This window comes from Mirounga angustirostris, unplaced genomic scaffold (assembly GCF_029215605.1).
Source record: "Mirounga angustirostris isolate CCGP_5_RB_7025 unplaced genomic scaffold, mMirAng1.0.hap1 SCAF_9, whole genome shotgun sequence".
Classification (NCBI taxonomy): Eukaryota; Metazoa; Chordata; class Mammalia; order Carnivora; family Phocidae; genus Mirounga; species Mirounga angustirostris.
This window is the reverse complement of record NW_026991717.1, coordinates 42,831,267-42,844,412: the sequence shown is the minus strand read 5'-3', so window position 1 is coordinate 42,844,412 and position 13,146 is coordinate 42,831,267. Positions and strand designations below refer to the sequence as shown.

At 42.1% G+C, this 13,146-nt stretch overlaps 1 protein-coding gene across 16 annotated transcripts in view; it reads left to right on the top strand.

The window, feature by feature from the left end:
• Positions 1-13,146, top strand: part of TLN2 (talin 2) — a 430,586-nt gene that overhangs the window by 392,717 nt on the left and 24,723 nt on the right. For all 16 annotated transcript variants that reach the window (XM_064570358.1, XM_064570361.1, XM_064570366.1 and 13 more), the window contains one exon: positions 1,709-1,816. In XM_064570358.1, the coding sequence (XP_064426428.1) occupies positions 1,709-1,816 (108 nt within the window). The remainder of the gene's footprint in view (positions 1-1,708; positions 1,817-13,146) is intronic.

Sequence of the window (13,146 nt, the reverse complement as noted above, 5' to 3'; positions counted from 1 at the left end):
GGCTCTGCCAAAGAGTTCTGTGAAGTTAAAGCCGCCAGCGGTGGGCAAGAGCGCCCACCCTCAGTCCCCACACAAGTCTAAATGGGGGTCTTCCAAATAATGCAATATATGTTTAAAAAAAAAAAAAAAAGAAGAAGAAGAAGGTAGCGGGAGGGGAAGAATGAAGCGGGGGAAATCGGAGGGGTAGACGAACCATGAGAGACGATGGACTCTGAAAAACAAACTGAGGGTGCTAGAGGGGAGGGGGGTGGGAGGATGGGTTAGCCTGGTGGTGGGTATTGAGGAGGGCACATTCTGCATGGAGCACTGGGTGTTATGCACAAACAATGAATCATGGAACACTTCATCTAAAACTAATGATGTAATGTATGGGGATTAACATAAGAATAAAAAAATAAAAAATAAAAAATAAATAAATGGGGGTCTTCCATGCTGCCCACTAGAAGTGACATTTGGTAACATCATAGCCTGTGTCTTCCCCCAGACATGGGCTCCGTCCTCACACTTGGAGACAAAGGGGAGCAAGAACGAGTAAAACACGGTTGTGGTTATAGGCGTGCCCATCAGTCCTCAGATGGGCAACACTGAGCTCAGAAAGGATAGATGATGGCCACTCAGATGATCCCCACCCCTTCTGGGATGTGTTGGGGGAGCAGGTGAGGGGCGAGCCCACAGGAGTTCCCACCAGCATTCCCCAGTCCTCGTGAGTGGAACAGACAGGAAGGCTAGTCACTAATCCCCTCCACTTTGACTTTTTATCCTAATGTGTGATTCATATGTGTGCTGATTTGTGATTTATTTGCAGTTTTCTCTTTTATATGTTCTGGTAAGCTCCAATTTCTTTCCGAAGAAAGGCTGGGAAGGGTTGCCCGATTTAGCAAATAAAAAAATTGGGTTTCTCAAACTTATATTAAAAATTTTGTATTGTTTATTAAAAATTCAGATGTAACTGGGTTAACTGTAATTAATCTGGTAACCCTGTGAATGGGTGTGCCATCCGGTATATCAGGAATGAATGAAACTGACAGGTCACAAGTGCAAAAAAAAACACAGGATGCTGTATTAACCATATGACCTTGTTTGGTTATCTCACCATGTATAATGTGAGGTGAGTTAGTTCTGGCCCCTCTGAGGGCAGTGGGGAGCTTACTGTCTAAAGTTTCCCAGGAGCCAGAGGGCCCCGGGTGGGAGACACTGTGAGGGCAGGTCAGGCCACAGAGTGAGGACCTGAGTGTGATCAGCCTGTGGACAGAGAGGGGCTTTGGGACCCCTTAGGCTGCTGGAGAAAGGCAGGCAGACCCCAGAACAGTAGATCTCCTGCTGTGAGCCTTAATCATGAATCTTTCCTGAACTTTTTAGTGCATGTGGAATTTCTTACATTTCAGTAAAAGGGGGCAGGGAGAAAGGAAGAAAAGGGGACCTGATTCCTGTGCTTTTGTCTGGCTCCAGGGCACTAAAAAAGGCAAGACACAAACCATTGTCTGAGAACTTACTGTGGAGAAGAACATGGAGGAGGGCCACCTTCTCTATCCAGGGAGTCAGGAAAGGTTTCTGAGGGTGAGGCAGAGGGAATTCCAGAATCGAGGTCTCATACCTATGGGTGCAGGGCTGCTCTGTGCTACTGGGCAGTTGACCCCCCTCACCCCTTGGCCCATTCACCAACTGGCTCTTCCTGTCTTAAGATGTCAATGTTCCTTTCTCTCTCCAGCAAGCATCCTTCCACCCTGATGTCAGCGAGGAGGTGCGCACCAGAGCCTTGCGGTATGGGACAGAGTGCACCCTCGGCTACCTGGACCTTCTCGAGCACGTCTTGGTGGTGAGGAGGGGCATCGGCCGGGCCAGGGCTGGGGAAGAGCTAAGTCAGATGCAGCCCATGCTTTCCTCGGGAAAATACCTCATAGAGCACTGTGCAGGCTCCCCTTATGAGTCTGGGGCTGGACTGAGCTGGAAAGTGTCCAGCATCACACTACTCCAGCACACTGAGATAAAAGAAGGGTCTAGAAGAAGTTGTAGTTAGCATCCAGGAGAGCCAAGCTCTCTCTTTACACCAAAGAGGCAAGAATAGCATGTAAGAGGGTGGGACAGGCAAAGCCACCAAAGAAACAGTGTTGGCAGGTCCTGTTAGGAAGAGCCCAGTCCATCCTCCGAGGACAGGGAAGGCTTCAGAAGGAGCCACACCGGGCTCCATGATAAGGAAAAACATCACCAGTGCTGCAGGTGACCTACCAGCCTCTTGTGACTTCCTCCAGTCCTTGAATGAATACCTTAGGCCACACTAAGAATGCTTCCCTTCCTCTGATGTCTGGAAATGCCCACATGGAGCTGGGAAGGAAGGCTGATAAGGAGGATGCCAGTGGGGGGTGAGTGGTCATGGCTATGGGCACTGTCCACCCAGAATCCTCAGGCTTGCACTGACAATCCCAGTTCTTAGGATGGCTTGGCTCCCTGCAGTCCTAAGGGCCAAAACGTGCACATCCGAAAAATATATTTGCTGTATGTCTAGCTCTGTCGAGTCCCGGAAACTACATTTAGAACATGGGAGGTGTGGGGTAGGCCCTAAGAGAATTTGTCCAGGAGTCAGAGACAACCCCAGAAGAGAATTGATGATGTCCCACATTCCATCACTGTTTGTTCTTCCCAAACCTATTTAAAAAAAAAAAAAAAAAAAAAAAAAATTTCAACAGGCCACAGAGAACCATAAGCCTTTCATCTGTGGGGCACTGAAGTTTTTCATTTTGTCCTTGCACTACCACGTGAGGCTAGCAGGGCAAAGGAAGGATCCAGAGAAGTGTGACGCCTTGGTGGAGGTCACCCAGCTACTAGGACAGACCTGGGACCAAATCCCAATTCTTACTATCTCCAGCCTTGTGTTCATTCTAGCATTTCACTGTCACCTTAAAATTAAATTACCTTTGAAGGGAAGGAAAAATAAAATAGGACAAAAACAGAGAGGGAGGCAAACCATGAAAGACTCTTAACTATAGGGAACAACCTGAGGGTTGCTGGAGAGGAGGTGGATGGGGGGATGGGGTAACTGGGTGATGGACTTTAAGGAGGGCACTTGATGTGATGAGCCCTGGGTGTTGTATGCAACTGATGAATCACTAAATTTTTCCCCTTAAACTAATAAGACACTATATGTTAACTAAATTGAATTTAAATTAAAAAAATTTTTTTAATTAAATTACCTTCTGATATGAAGCATTTTAGGTCTCCTAGGGAGCAGTACTTTTATTCTTCACCCAGGTTAAGCATGGTCCATGTGAAAGTGTATCTTCTGTGAGAGGAGGCAGTCTGTGGTTACTAACATTGAGTTCCCAAGCCTGAACTCTTGTGAACAGAAAGCAGTGTATTGCATGAGAACCTGGAAAAGAACATCTTAGCTGGTCAGCGTTCACGGGCATGAGCCTCTCCAGCCAAACCCACTTTCTGTGTTAGAACATAGTTCAAGTGTTCAGTCTGTGAGCATGCTTAGCAGGAAAATGAAGCCAACAAGGCCTCCAAAAGGTGTTTTTTCTTTCTTGGTGGGACAGTAGTCTTAGTCACTTAGAACCTTGTTCTACCTGAAAATTAGAAATTACAGCAGAAACAGTGGTAGGCTTAGGTTTAGAAGCTTTGTGTCCAGATCCCAACTCTGCCACATAAGTAGCCACGTGACCCCTGTCTGATCCGGACTTGAGTTTCCTCAGATGTTAAACAGTGTAAGGAATCAGTGAGGGTGTCGGGAGCCCCGGGCCCTATGGCTGCACTCAGTTTGCTGCACACACTTCATTGAAATCTGCCCACACGATGCACATTTCCCGTCTTGCTTTCTGTCTCTCGCCCTTTTTTTCTTATTCGTTTGTTGGAAGGGAAGTGATACTGGGATTTTCTTATTCATTCAAATGAGGGGTCCTCGTTTTACCCCTTTCCCCCAGCTCCATTTCTGGGGTGAACAGTATTTCTTCCAGCTTCTGTGTCTGGATCTGTGCAGGGTTGCTAACTTACCTGGAGCCTGTAGGTCCGGGCCCTGCCCACGCAGCCCTCGGGATGGCGCTGTCCACGTTGGCTCTTGAGCCATTTAACAGGAGTGTCTCCGCAGAGAGGGCCACCTCCAGCTGTGTATCTGGCAAACCCACAAACCTGGATAAAAAGGACCCAACAGCCATTAGGGTGTTCAGTGGAGTGAAGATCTCTCATTTCACTCTCCAGCAACAAGAAAACTTCTGTCTGGGAGAGGAGTTCTGCCCTCATGAGGAGGGTCAGAGGCCAGTGTTCAAGAAGTTTCCCCAGCGGGGAAGAAAAGTGGAATCTTCACGGGGTCCTCTCCACGACCTCAAGCCAACTTTAGACCCTTTGCCGCTATCTGAGAACCAGGTGCCACATCCACCAAAGCACTTCCTCTCCCCCGACCTCTCCTCTCCATATGCACCTTGTTTGGGCGAGGAAAAGACAGGGCTCCAGGAGGGGTGGGTATGTGGTTGGCCTCTTTGCCCAAGAAGAGGCCAAGGGATCCAGTGCCTCCATGAACATTAGGGAAGATGTAGGAGCCGTTCCCAGTCCACACATTCAGAGACCCCAGCTTTATGGCCACTTAATTACTATGTCAGGCATCAGCCCTAAGGATCATCATCAGGTTTTTCTCCAACAGAAAAAAGGACACTCGCTGCATGGAAGCTCCACATCGCGTGTGATTGGGGAGGTTTAACTGCGGGGGCCAGAGGTTGGCAAGACGAGGAGCAACCACTCCCTTCTTTTTCTGGGCCTGCCAAGAGCAGTTGCACTTTATAGCAGATGTTATTCCCTGGTGGCTGCTCATATTAGTTGATTGGTTTTCTATTATGTATTTTTCCTTGTATTTATTAGCGAAACAGGACTTTTAAGCCTTATGTGTTGTAAACTTGGATGGTGGATGTGTCTGTTAAAAGCCTGTCATCTGAGTTTCTTTTCATCTTTCTATACAGTCATCATCATTGTGACCCTGGTAGAAAGAGAAATGTCCTGTTTCCCCATAGCCGTTTTGAGGTACATGGTATGAAGGTAGCTAGAGCCAAAATGAAATCATGAATAGAAAGAGAAGCTGAATGGCACTGAAAATTTCACAAAACATGCAGGATTTGTCTCATCTTTTGCAAGGATGTTTTTGCCCCTCGATGACATGTGCTGATGGTTCTGACTTCCAGGGAAATACGAATGAATTAACATCATACATTTATTTGTTCACATACTTATTTTTGTCTCTTTTAAAAAGCTAGTTGTACTCTTTGGAGGTTATTTTCTAAGAAAAATACAACAAGAAAGCAAGCCTTTCCAGGGGATTATCATAACTATAGGAAAAACACAAGTTCGTAACTGAAAATTGCAGAAGCCCTGTGATGGTATTCTTGCACCCACGCTGTGGACAGTTTTGGTTTTCTTGAGCCTACAGCTGAGAATAAGGTCATGTCTCACATTGTTAGCCCTAATTCTTCCTCCCAGGCAGACTGGGAAGAAATCTGGGCTAACATGAGGCCAAGAGTAAGGAAGATTGTATGCCCAGGAGCCACAAGACTGCAGAGGCCAGCGCTGGTGGAGAACCCAGCAAGAAATAGGGAAAACGGAGACGCACAAACAGGGAAACTCACGTTCATTTCAGATACTGAGATGAACTATTTGAGGGTGATGAATAAAGAAGCAGTTAAACTAGTGATTTACACACACACACACACACGCACACATGCACGCCCCATCCTGTTCGCCTCTTCATTCTCTCATCTTCGTGGGAGGACCATGAGTAATAGGATGGCTACAGCATCTCCATTCTACAAAGAAAGTCAACCTAAATCGAAAGTGTAACGCGATATCTTAGGATAGTCCTCTTGGATCTCTTGTAAAGGTGACCTCTTGTTTTAATTGATCAAAGAGAACTAGTAAGATTCCTGGAAGCTGAAGAAAGGCTAGATCATTGTCCGATTCTTACAAAAGGAGAAAGAGAAAAGGTAGAAACTAAGGCTTGGAGACGGTGTCCAGCAACTTTACAGAAATAAATTGAGGTCACTTTCAGGCAGTACCAGGAGGTTCAGGGATCTTCTTTAGTGAGCTGCTTTTCTTAAATTTAGGCACATCAAAATGTGGGGGAGATTATGATGCTTTCGCTTTGTTCAGGTTAAATATCTTAGAGCCAAAGATTCTTAACTTTTTTGGCTGATTTGTATATTTCAGTTTTTACTTCAGAAAAGGCTTAAAAATATGGAAAACCATATCAATATCCATATGCCCACCATCGTTAATTAATTAATTTTGTTAATGTTTTGTCCTATTTGGTTCAGATCCTTATTTTTAAAAAATTTAGATATATCAATAATTTTGTATCAGTTATCAATCCCATTCTCCTTTTTTTCTCTAGGCACAAATAGCTATCATAATTTTAACCTCCTTAGACCCAATGGAGCTGAAAGTCCATTTCCTGCCTCCCACTACCATCATCAAAGAAACAGCAGTGCATGTACACAAAAGTTCCTTAAGCTGTTAAGAGGGTCCCCAGACCCCAGTGCCCAGCTGGATCCTTTAGGAATTGAGAGACCAAATCAACAACCCCTGCTTGGGTAATCCTTTCCTTTGGAGAATCCAGTTAGCCATCAACAAATAATGGGATCCAATTTAGGCAGAGCCCTGTCCCTGCTGCCCAGGGAGCTGCTTTCTGAAGCTTCAGACATGCCCACTTGAGCAGTGTTGGCCTCCCGAGTTTGCCATTGCTGGTTTGTCCTAGAGGATTTTGCAGGGCAAGGGGCAGCCACATTGCCTCTGCAGTAATCACAGTTCAATATTGCTGCTCAACCACAATGTGAGATCTTTGACAGGCTTAAAATTACCCTCGTTTCCACTAGCAGAGCTTTAATTTGGTTCTGTCTCTTGTCTGCTATTAGGAATCATGTTGACTTAATGGCAGAATAAAAATAGAACTCCTTTTCTCCTGCCTTATCTGAATCAGATACTTTACCATAGGGCTTGTTCCTTTCTCAGAGCCTGAGTACATGTAGGAGTGGTTCTCTCTCTCTCTCTCTCTCTCTCTCTCTCTCCCTCCTCCTCCCTCTCTCCTTCCCTCCCTTCCTCCATCTCTCCTTCAAAGACAGAAGTCTTTAATCACTCCACTTTGATGATGTAAGTGAATTTACCCACCACACCCCTAACGTTTTTCCAGCTTTATTGAAGCATAACGAACACACAATTAACAGATATTTAAAGTGTGCAGTTTGAATATTGATCTCTGAATACATCTGGGAAAGCATCACCACAATCAAAATAACAAAGGTGTGCATTACTCCTCAGAATTTCTAGGCACCTGCTGATCTTTTTGTTACTATACATTTGGTTGCATTTTCTAGACTTTTATGTAAGTGGAATGTGTAGCATGGACTCCTTTTTGTCTGGCCTCTGTCACTCAGCATCAACATTTTCAGTTCCATCCGTGTTGTTAGATGTATCAATAATTTGTTGCATTTTATTGCTAAGTAATATTCCATCAGATGGATATGCCATACTTAATTCTTCACCTAATGATGGACATTTAGGTTGTTTCCAGACTTTTGATTATTGCAAATAAAGCTGCCAAGATCATTCTCTATGCAAGTCTTTGAACCTATATGTGTTCATTTCTCTTGGACAAATACCTAGATGTGGAATATTTATAAAATAGGGTGTGCATTTTTTTTATGTTTTTAGGAAACTTTTTTTTTAAGATTTTATTTATTTATTTATTTTTTTAAAGATTTTATTTATTTGAGAGAGAGAGAATGAGAGAGAGAGAACACCTGAGAGGGGATAGGGTCAGAGGACGAAGCAGACTCCCTGCCGAGCAGGAAGCCCGATGCGGGCCTCGATCCAGGGACTCCAGGATCATGACCTGATCCGAAGGCAGTCGCTCAACCAACTGAGCCACCCAGGCGCCCTTATTTATTTATTTGACAGAGAGATAGAGAGCACAAGCAGGGGGAGCAGCAGAGGAAGAGGGACAAGCTGACTCTCCACTGAGCAGGGAGCCCGACGCGGGGCTCCATCCCAGGACCCTGGGATCATGACCTGAGCCAAAGGCAAACGCTTAACCGACTGAGCCACCCAGGCGCCCCATTTAGGAAACTTTTTTAGAGTCGTACTATTTTACATTTCCTCCAGCAGTGTATTAGAGTTCCAATTGCTCCACACCCTTGTCAACACGTGAAATGGTCCATCTTTTTAACTTTAGCCATCCCAGTGGGTGTGTTGTGGTATCTCACTGTAGTTTTAATTTACAATGTTGAGTATCTTTTTTATGCACCTGTTTACCTTCTCTGTCTTTTTTTTATGAAGTGCCTGTTCAGATCTTTTGCCTATTTTTTATTTGTCCAATTATGGAACTTGTAGAACTTTTTATTTTCTAGATACAAGTTGTTAGTGTTTTTTTGTTTTTTGTTTTTTTGAGAGAAAGCATGCACGTGCAAGCAGGGTAGGGGAGAGGAGAGAGAGAATCTCAAGCAGGCTTCACGCTCAGCATGGAGCCATCTGATATGGGACTTGATCCCATGACCCTGACATCATGACCTGAGCCAAAATCAAGAGTCAGACACTTAACTGACTGAGCCACCCAGGTGCCCCTAGGTTTTTGGTTTGTTGTTGTTGTTGTTGTTGTTTTAAATAGTTTCTCTTAGGGTGTGGTTTGCCATGTCATTTTCATGACAATGTCTGGAGAGGGAGGCAAATGTGTGTTCTTAGAAAACAGTGCTGCAGAGAGTTGAAACAAAAAGAACAGATAGGACTTGAAAAAACAGAAAAGGAAAACCAAAATATATCTTATATCTCAAATAAACATATAACATGAATTGAATGTTTCTGTTTGCACAGGTTATCACATTATTTGTAGGGTTATATCCCAGTATAAGGGGAGGAAAAATAATTTTCTCCCAACCCTTCTGAGTTCTTGCCTATGCAGTAAAGCAGATTAACAAGAGAAAAACGAATTTATTAACTTGTGTACCTCATGGATACATGGCAGATATCCGGGGGGAAAAATGAGTAACTGTATAGGTGGCCTGAGCCACAAGCTTAAATACCATCTTTAGCTCAAGAAAAAAAAAAAAAGTGTGTAATTGGCTGGGGGGACTAGTGATGGGAGGTTGGTTACCAAGAAAAGCTCAATAAAGTAGGGTAAGGTGGTTATGCAGTTTTAAGTCTGTGCCTTCTCTACTGATAAATTCTCTTGTGATAGAGAATCAACCTTCTCTTCAAGCAGGGAGAGGGAGACACCCTTAACAAATGAAGATTTGCTTTATAAATGTAAATTTCCCTTTCAAAAGAGTAATTTATACTCTGTTTTCAGAGTTTCTCCTGTATCTGCTCTTTCTCAAAGAATTAGTTCAAAATAATCCTTATACCAAAGAGGTATATTTTGGGGTGGCACACTCTGCTACCCTTCACCAGCTTCCTGTTTTCTTTCATTTGCATGCCAGATTGATTATCTTTATAACAGCTTTATTGAGCTGTAATTGGCATATGACAGAATATGCCCACTTAAGGCATTAAATTAATTGTTTTTTTCTGTATTTACAGAGTTATGCACCTATCACAATATATTAGAACATTTCATCACCCCAAAAATCTCATACCCTTAAGTGGTCATTCATTGACCTTACCCCCACTCCAAGCCTTACACAAACACTAATCTCTTTTCTGCCTCTGTAGATTTGCCTATTCTGGACTTTTCATATAAATCGAATCACATAGTATGTGGTCTTTTGTGACTGGTTCTTTAACTTAGCATAATGTTTTTAAAGTTCTAAAGCATAAACTTCCAAGTTCATGGTTTTTGAAGTTTTTAAGCATAATTTATATTTTTGTCCTCTGAGAATCCTTACAAAATCCAAGATCATTAAGATTTTCCTGTGTTTTCTTCTGTACAGTTTTAATTCTTATATTTGGGTTTATACTCCACTTCTAGTTAATTTATGCATATGGTGTGAGGAAAGGGTCAAGGTTCATATTCTTACATATGGCTATCCAATCGTTCCATCACCATTTGTTGAAAAAAAATTATTCTGTCCCCATTGAATTAAAGACATCTTAGCACCTTTAATGAAAATCAGTTGACCATATGTGTGAATCTAGTTCTGGACTCTTTTCTGCTCCATTGATCTATACGTCTGTGTACCAATATCATATTTTGATTACCACTACAACTCATATAGAGTCTTAAAATCAATTAGTTTAAGACTTTTAACTTTGTTCTTTTTCAAAATAGTCTTAGGTATTCTATGTGCTTTGCATTTCATATATATTTTAGTATCATCTTTTCAATCTCTTAAAAAAAGTTTATTGGAATTTTCACTGGTAGTGTAGGGGAGATTTAGGATAATTGACATCTGAAGAGTCTTCTAATCCATGAACATGGTATATCTCTCCATTTATTTAGGTCTTCTTTAATAATTTCAACAGTGTTTATAGTTTTTAGCATTCAAATCTGTTGTCACACTTAACACTAGGTATTTCATAATTTTTATGCTGTTATAAATGACACTTCTTTTTTAAAATTCCCAATTTTTATTGTTATATATAAAAATATAGTTGATGTTTGTATATTGACCTTATAGCCTGTAACCTTGCTATACTCACTTATTAGTTCTAGAAACTTTTTTTTTTTTTACAGATGCATCAAGATTTTCTACATGGACATTCATTTTACTTACGAACAAAGATTTTTTTACTTCTTCTTTTCGGTCTGTTTGCTATTTATTTTTTTCTTGCCCTATTGCACTGTCCAGGAATTTTAGTACAATACTGATAGGGATGTGAGACCAAACATCCTTACCATATTCTTGATCTTAAGGGGAAAACATTCAGTGCATCATTTACTATGAGTCTCCCCATCATACCTTTAATACGCAGCTTATTCTTGTTGTCTTGACCACTGTGGATAAACCAACTAACCAAAGAACAAGGCTTATGGACCACTTAGCTTTTCAAACCATGAGCCATAACCATTATTCACTTGGTGGCCTTAGAGCATGCATTGTTTCAGAAAAAAAAAAAAATAGTACAAGCCTTTTACAATTAAGTGGTGCCAAATGCCACCATTTGAGTCTAGAGCAGTGGTTCACAACTCATATATAGGTTCACAACTGTATATGAGAATCACCTGGGGGACTTTTAAAAATCCTGATGCCCAGGCTCTACATCAGTCCAATTCTATCAGTATAGCCCTGATGAGTTATATATTAAATTACATATGAATTTATACAATCTTACCACCACTCTCTAACAAAAGGACTGTTACTATGCCTATTTAATAGGCAATTTACTTAAACTGAGGCTTAGAAAGAAGGTAAGTAACTAGACCAGGGTTTCAAACATAGTTTGACTCTAGAACCTACACTTAACTAAACCCCCTCTGGCTGTATTAGAAAATAAAAGACACCTAACCTCTTCCCTGCACCTCTCCATGGTTCTATTGTTGTTTTGGAATTGATCCATGAAACCTTCATATTAGGACTTATCCCAATAGTATGTTGTTCTGTTTTTACTCATCCATTCATTTGTTCACTCATTCTTAGGTTTGTACTGAGTGCTTTTTTTTCCCTAAAGATTTTACCTTTAAGTAATCTCTACACCCAACGTGGGGCTTGAACCCACAACCCTGAAATCAAGAGTTGCATGCTCCACCAACCGAGACAGCCAGGCACCTTTATATTGAGTTCTTAATATCTGCATAGTGATATGTGTAAGTTCAAGGGTGAGAAAATAAGAGTAGAGCAGCTGAATCCATAGAGCAGTAGCAAATATAAATGTAAAAGATTCCAAGAGGAAGGAGAATGGGGATAGATGCATGTAAAGCGATGCTCAAAAATCTTTGACTAATCAGTTCAAGCATTTAATATAATGTCTTCTATGCACTGGTGTGCCTGGGGCTGGCACAAATATAATCCCATTAACTACCCCAACCCCAGATGTTTTTTTACCAACCCTTTCTTAGAGTTCTCTTTTAGCTCTGGGGTCCAAAAGACATCTTTTCCAGACTCCTTTTTCCATACTCCAGTATGCTACCTGAAAACCAAGAAGGGAATAACATTTAGTGAATGCCTGTTGTATTCCAGGCATCGTGCAGGATGCTTCTCCTGTGTTATTCCATTTTATCTTTATGCCGGTCCTGAGGGATAGGCATTACCCCAGTTTTACAGATGAGAAAACAGGTTCTGAGGGGTTCAGTAATCTGCCTGATGTCATAAACCAGGAGCAAGTGAAGCCAGGTGTGATCACAGGTTTGTCCAGTTTCAAGGCCCAGGCTCTGGGGCTTGAAGCTCAGAGGCTTCAAAATTGTCCATAGAGAGACAACAATTGCACTTTCCTCCTGAATGTTTTAGCATTTCTAAATCTGAAGGTTACCACTGTGAAACATGGCAAAGAGATACAAGAAAAAGAATGTTGGAAGAAGACTTTCAAAATTAGGAAGGAGCAAGATGGTTTCAGTCAGAATATAAATTTGTGGTGAAGGTCTCATCCCATTTCTTAGTTCCATTCTTGAGTGATTCGAGAAGAAATCCTCACAGGATATCCTATAAATTGGAGTGGGCATTGGATATCCAGTATCTTTTTTTAATACCATAAGAAAACAAAAAGCAAAGAAGAAGTTTAAAAAAACCTTTGAACTAGTTTGAAAGAAGGAAAATCCTCAGGACCTCTCCCAGGAGAGCTTGCAGTCAAAACCCTGGAGATGGATTGTTCCTTCAGGAACAGCCCTCTGATCAGTTGGCAGTTGCTCTCTTGGGGACTTTGTCTCTAAGGCCCAACTGGAGTCACCTATTTTTTCTGGTCCCACATTTGTTTTGTCACAAGTACCAGCTACTTGTAACCTCAGGCTTTCATGTTCCCTCAGATTGTTCTTACACTGTGGGTAATTTTTGTGTACATATGTTTTGTGTACAAATGAAAGTGCAAATAAAGGACGAGTAAGGACCTCATCTCACTTATGATCTTAGGGAAATGTGTCAGAAGGGACCTTAAAGAAACTCCTGGTTCCCAACTTTTCATTTCTCACGTGAGGAAACCGAAGGCCAGTGAGCCTTACGTGTTTTCCCCCAAGTTCCGAAGTCACTTGGCGACAGAGTTGCACCTTAAAACCAGGATGTCCGACTCTGTGTCCACCAGTAAGAGTGTGCTTTCTGT